Raw genomic sequence first — 5,540 nt, 5'->3', positions numbered from 1 at the left:
TGATATAGCGCGTCTCCATGTTCCTACTATGACTATAACAAGCTCAATGCGCTCTGATCTTCTATGTTCATATAATGACTCTTGCATGCTTAGTGCGCTCTGATGTGGTCTCTAGGAAATGGTGTCCGCGCTGCCTTTGATTAGCAATATCTCAGTTAAAATTGTTTCATCTAGTTCAGGATTCAAACTCGAACTTTTTAGGTAGCTATCGGATTTGTGCCAATGTGCCACGCTTTCCGGACACCGAATAAAGGTAGCAGTGGCTAGGATTAAGAGTTTTCCTTCTCCTTGGTGAGTAACCTGCCAAAGCTGACGAGCCCAACCTACCCGAAAGGTATTGGCTTAGAAGCCAGTTGCTCGCATTTTTTTTTAAAGACATTGCATTTAAAAGATGAGAAAGTGTGCTTTGATTCAATAGCTGTTAATAACATTTTTATTAATTAAATACCACCTACATTAAAAATAACAAAAGTATGACAGTCTCATATTCTCTGCGTTGTTTTACTCTGTCTTTAGATTGGTCAGAGTCTCTTGTGATTAGAATAACACAAAACAAAAGGGCTGTGGTGTTTCCACGAATCCCAGGAATTAATGACGTAACCTTCAGGTTGTTGTGTGAGCCACATACATGGGCCTATGGTATCTTTCGATATTACAATTTGAATTTTGACTGGGGGGCAGTTCCGGAAAGAGAGAAGCTCAGGCGTAAAGATGAAAGTGATACGTTTAGGTAAGTGATTTCTGGAATAACAACTTTAGGTAAGTGATTTAAGTAACAACTTTAGGTAAGTGATTAAGTAACAACAACTTTAGGTAAGTGATTAAGTAACAACAGCTTTAAAGACATAAACCCAATAGCTCTTATTTTCTGTTTTGAAAAATACCTTTGATATACTATGCAAAATGAGGTAACTCTAAATTTTTTTAAAGATAAACATGTATTTTTACAAAGCGTATATTGACTTTCTCTGTTTAACGAAAAAATGTGTTATTTCTCTCATACCTATTCTCAGATCAAGTTGAAACTTTGCACACTTATTCATTGGCGTTGAAAAGACATGAATCAATGCAGAAAATTAACCAATTAGTCAGTTAATTACTGTTTTTTTTTTCGAGAAAACTGAATATCATCTGTATGAACGCGATCGTACTTGTGTGGGCAAACATCCTAGAGTATGATATGTAAAGAGTGTAACCTTATTACGACTATCTCTAGATCGACAAATCAACGGGGGTAGGGTGTTTAACGCTAGTAAAAATATAATTCCTTTCAGCTAATAAAACAAAAAACTACAAATCTTCAATTTTTTGTTCTTGTAGATCTCCAACGATGCCAGGTGGACTGTTTGCAATATCGCGAGATTTCTTTAACGAAATAGGAACGTATGACCCAGAGATGGAGTTTTGGGGCGGAGAGAATCTTGAGCTGTCTTTCAAGGTAAATGTCACAGAGATAGTGAAAGTTGTGTCTAAGCCACATATTCAGTTAGGGTCAGACTTTGAATCTTATAAGTAGCTCCCTACAAAAAAAAATGTTTCAGCTATTTCTAAAAATATAGAATGGGATTCTATTTAAAGATACAGTCACTGTAAATGAATGTAAGCCCCATTTATTTCTACACTAAAATGCTGTTAATCAATCCACTCCGGTTGATCGCACCAGAAGTTTGCTAGATTCATGTATTATAATATCAAAAACAATAAATCGATATTGTGTTTATTCGTGTAAAAGGACCAAACCAGTAAATTGGATGATCGCGTCCCGATGTGGTCTGATTTAATTTCAATCGACTATATTAACAATTCCAATTACTCCTTGTGTAAACTGACTATATGTGACACTTTACATCTCTATTATAATAAGATTCCTTTAGAAACGTCTCGTGTGACTTATCCTTGTCACACAGCCATGATCACAGATTGGAACTTTGTTATCATCAGACGCTACAACGTTTTCAGCCTTTGCCCAACTTTTTGTGTGTTCATCATTTGAGATGCAATGCTCGTACTCTATTCTTCTCTCCGTGTAAATCTATCCTGTGCTTTTTTTTTTCTGTTGATATCGATCTTAAAGAGCTTCATGTCGTGCTTTTATGTATTAAGGTATTTTACGAGTGGACGACCTGCACCTCTGGTTCAGTTCACTGAAGATGATAACTTTTTCGAAGTTTATCATTTTCATTCATTACTCCAAGCGAACTCAAAATTGTTGCGGAATAAAATAGTCATACTTTTAAAAACGAATATGTTGATATTTATTTATATGTTGAAAGAGGCCTCTTGATTAAATGCCATCCAGTACTGCTTTTTCTTACGCTCGTTCAAAAATTGATCAGATAAAATCGACATGTCGTACAATTATAAACATCTCGAGTTAAAATTAAAATGTAGGCATAATAATCTTATTTTATTTATGAAGTGACCTATTTAGATTGTACTATAACCAGCATTATGAAAGAAAAAGAAAGTGAAACCTCTGAATTTCACAGATGTGTTCAGAACAAATAATGGATAATGAACAGAAGAATAAAGCGTGGATAATATCGAGACCAAACTTTATAGAAGGCCTCAACACTGACCTGCGACCTGTGGGCAGTTTAGACCAATAGCACGTTGCTACGTCACAGCGTGACGTCAGACGTGTGACATGGTAACGAGTAATTTTGTTTTAAACCTAAAGAAAAACGTTTTTTATTCGCCTCCCGTGACAACCAATAATTGAAAACAAATTCAATCAAATTAAAATGATTGACCAAATGAACATAATAGGTGCACCTCAATGTATCTTCTGCTTTGTTTTATTCTGAGGCAGACGTGGATGTGTGGGGGGACTCTGGAACAAGACCCCTGCTCCTTTATCGGCCATGTCTACAGAAAACGTATGCCCATAAAAGGGACAGTGGCACAAGTCTTCAGGAACACGATACGCTTGGCTGAAGTCTGGATGGACGACTATAAAAATTACTTTTATGAATATAAAAACTATACTCTAGTAAGTTGTTTTTAAAGTACATTTCTTTTCTTTTGATGTGACACCGCAACTAATTAAAATATGTTTGTTGTAGATAAAGATTTGTTTGATCAATTCTTTTTTCTTCGCTTTACTTTGTATGTAGAATATGACTATTGGAGATATTTCTGAAAGGAAAAAGTTGAGAGAAAACCTTAAATGTAGAAGCTTTGAGTGGTTTCTGAGAAATATTTACACAGAACATGAGTTCCCTCACAGTGTCTTCTTTGCTGGCACAGTAAGTAGAGTATTATAGTTTTCTAGACCTAATTCCTATAGCCTATATTAAGATAATATTAATAATTTGGGCAATATATTTACATACAAAAAAAAACTGTTTCCTTTATGGATTAGGATAATTTTTCATCGATTCAATTTTTCTATAAGGATGTAACGTCATAGATTAAAAAAAAAAAACTAATTGCATTTACCCCAATATATCAAACAATAACGATTAATAGAAATTCTTTTACTAATCATTTTCACATTTTGTTCATATAATATTTTTTTCTTTTAATAATACATGTAGTCTCTTTCATTCCATTCCAACTTTCTTTTCGATGCAATTTGTTTGCAGATCAAAGCTTTAACGAAGCCTGAAATGTGCATTGACAATGGTGGCAAAGTCATTCCCATAATGTACTCCTGTGCAATCAGTGCTGAATCTCAGTTTTGGTACTTCACTACGGATGGCCAGATTTTTCAACAAGCTGGCCACATTTGTGCAGACAATACGTCTGTAGTTTTGGAAAAGCCAAGTTGCAAGAATTATGGGAAATGGCAGTATATTGCAGAGGTTAGACACAGCAAACATTCGCAACGTTAAAAAAAAAAACGTCTAATATCATCATATAATAGAGTTTGAAAACATTTTTTTTTCAAAAAATCTTCATCCTGCCAGAATAAACTATCATTGACTTCCAAAACGAGTGGTCTCTGGTTCAAATCTAGGTGAAGACTGGGATTTTGAAATTTTTAATACGTCCCTGCCCTGACTCCACCACCCCTGAATCCACGCAATCCATGTCCTCCCGACATGAGCTGGATAAAGTAAAGGTTGGTCGTCATGCTGGTCAAATGACACCCGCGTTAACAAACGGCCATAAATCAAATGATTTTTACAGCATCTGCCTACATATATTTTTTAAAACAAGGATTTAGTTCTCCAAGGGAAAATTCTTGAATCTCTGGTAAGAAATCCTAATGTCTCTACCGTGACTCAAACTCGTGATCTTTAAATCAGCAGCTCAATTACTTGACCACTTGGTCCGTAACTCATGATTGTAAGCATCTTAATTAATTGTTGGGACATGCACACTTTGGTCTTGACTTCTGCATGGTAAGACAGAAAGGAACCAGTGGCCCATTAGCATATTGACATATGTGTGATAAGCTAGGGGAGGGTTAGTAAACTTACCTTAAATGCATCTCTACTTGGGTCTTCCAGTCGTATATATTCAATAATAATAATAATTATAATAATAATAATAATAATAACGAAACTCGACCCTGGCAGCGCCAGAGAATGAATACTCGTTCGTTTCTAACATAATAATAATGTATGATAATTATAACACGTTTTAAAATCAATCAATACACTTAGTAAACTATATAAATTGTGTGTATTCCACAGAGTAAATTGATCAAACACGAACCTTCAGGTTTGTGCCTGGCATCTCAACAAAACTCGGATCGATTGAAGTTGGCAACTTGTGATAGCTCCAATGCTTGGCAGACGTGGGTTGGGCAAAAACGCAGAAGTGACCTCAGATTTCCACAATAGCTCAAAATAAATACAAAGTAACAAGGACTGAACATTTCATGTGTGTGTATTTGGACTCAATTTCTGTGTGCACTCTAAACTAAATATTTTTTGGTCCTTTCTATTAATCAGCACTTAATTATACTAAATCAGATAGAATCCATTCGGAGATGAAAGGTCTAAACTCTAATCTTATATTTGCTTCAAAGGGATTAACTTATTAAACGTTGAAAAAAAAAACAACAAATAATTGTGTAAATTATTAGATCGCTGTGATTTATACGTTCGGAATAGACAGCATTCCAATCACTTTCTGTAATTTATACGTAATATATATATATATATATATATATATATATATATATATATATATATATATCCTATATATATATATATATGTATATATATATATATATATATATATATATATATATATATATATATATATATATATATATATATTATTATATATATATATATATATATATATATATATATATATATATATATATATATATATATATATATATATATAGTAATTGTAAACATACTCATAATATATTCACTCATTTATTTTTGACAATACTTTGTAAAAATATGTTACATTTTTTGCCTTGATTATGAAATGTATAGCCTTCTAAGCAAAATGGCATTCTGAATTCGGAGGAATTATTGACTAAGACTAAGACTGCCGTATTGATCCTTATGGGAATTCGTTGTGATTACAAGGACTCTTTTTCTGAAAAAAACAACAACATTTACATTAAT

General features: G+C 33.5%; 1 protein-coding gene across 1 annotated transcript in view; it reads left to right on the top strand.

The window, feature by feature from the left end:
* Positions 1-5,101, top strand: part of LOC106069663 (polypeptide N-acetylgalactosaminyltransferase 13-like) — a 16,310-nt gene extending 11,209 nt beyond the window's left edge. Inside the window, exons 6-11 of the mRNA XM_056016541.1 lie at positions 517-730; positions 1,321-1,438; positions 2,813-2,992; positions 3,117-3,248; positions 3,588-3,806; positions 4,644-5,101. Coding sequence (XP_055872516.1) covers positions 517-730; positions 1,321-1,438; positions 2,813-2,992; positions 3,117-3,248; positions 3,588-3,806; positions 4,644-4,793 — 1,013 coding nt within the window. The 3' untranslated portion in view covers positions 4,794-5,101. The remainder of the gene's footprint in view (positions 1-516; positions 731-1,320; positions 1,439-2,812; positions 2,993-3,116; positions 3,249-3,587; positions 3,807-4,643) is intronic.
* Positions 5,102-5,540: the final 439 nt, after the last annotated feature.

This window comes from Biomphalaria glabrata, chromosome 1, assembly GCF_947242115.1.
Source record: "Biomphalaria glabrata chromosome 1, xgBioGlab47.1, whole genome shotgun sequence".
Lineage (NCBI taxonomy): Eukaryota > Metazoa > Mollusca > Gastropoda > Planorbidae > Biomphalaria > Biomphalaria glabrata.
This window is presented reverse-complemented; position numbering and strand designations above follow the sequence as displayed.